The sequence below is a fragment of the Trichinella spiralis genome (genome assembly GCF_000181795.1).
Source record: "Trichinella spiralis strain ISS 195 chromosome Unknown Scfld5203, whole genome shotgun sequence".
Classification (NCBI taxonomy): domain Eukaryota; kingdom Metazoa; phylum Nematoda; class Enoplea; order Trichinellida; family Trichinellidae; genus Trichinella; species Trichinella spiralis.
Window position 1 is genome coordinate 4,175 of NW_003532142.1, and position 891 is coordinate 5,065.

Sequence of the window (891 nt, forward strand, 5' to 3'; positions counted from 1 at the left end):
GCAGAATCGGACATCACCAAAATAACGCTTGCTAATTGGTTAAGTATTATGAAACTATCACACAACAAGGAAAGCAAATCCAACGCAACAAATGGATACAATACCATTAAAAAACTGAAAATATGATAACAACAAAATGAGTAAAATTTTACTTTCGCATAAACAAAGGGCTTTGTAAAACAGATAACAATAAATTTGAAAAGTGCAAAGAGCTTCTACAGTTCCTGATATCAAAATGTGCATTCCTAAAAATTAGCTACGGGCAGTAATAGCTATGGCAAAATTCTTAGTAAGCCTAATATGATAAAAATCATTTTTTCTAATTTGCCTATTAAAACAAAACATTGTGCTACATTTCTTACAATTAAACACACGCTTTCCATTTTCCATCCTTTTTTTCTGAAAATAAAACAAAAAAAAAACAAACCGAATTGAGTAAGAATTTGATCGCTTACTTGTTTTGCCCAATTTCTGCAACTTTTCCAAATGCTGCAAAACATTAATAGAAGCAGCTCTGTGTAGCATGGCAGGCGTTTCCTAAATATACATTTCTTTCAGATTCAGTTTACAACTGTAGTTCAATTTATAGCCAAACATTGTATATCTTCTGCACTATGTCCATAGGAGTTAGTGGTAGTTTTGACTGGCTGAGCACATTGAATATCTGATTTTCCCTTCGTTGTCTATGGTCAATGTACCGTTGGATTCGTTTTACGGCATCATAGATGGGTGAGCCATGTCCAGGATAGATTAGATCCGGAGCAAGTGATTGCAATTTTTTCAATGACTTCATATAAGAATCCAAATCTTCGAAAACTGTCGTACTGCCCATCTTCCTAAATACATTCGCCCAGTAAAGACGGCATTCTCCTTCAAACTATTGCAATGACA

The 891-nt window shown here is 34.2% G+C and overlaps 1 protein-coding gene across 1 annotated transcript; it reads right to left on the bottom strand.

Moving 5' to 3' along the window:
* Positions 1 to 362: 362 nt before the first annotated feature.
* Tsp_13773 (hypothetical protein) lies at positions 363 to 832 on the bottom strand (the record flags this gene model as incomplete). Its single annotated transcript, XM_003366902.1, has 3 exons — positions 596 to 832; positions 428 to 537; positions 363 to 399 (listed from the first exon to the last, which is right to left on the bottom strand). Coding segments are annotated over exons 1-3 (384 nt in total), but the record flags the coding sequence as incomplete, so codon positions are not given.
* Positions 833 to 891: the final 59 nt, after the last annotated feature.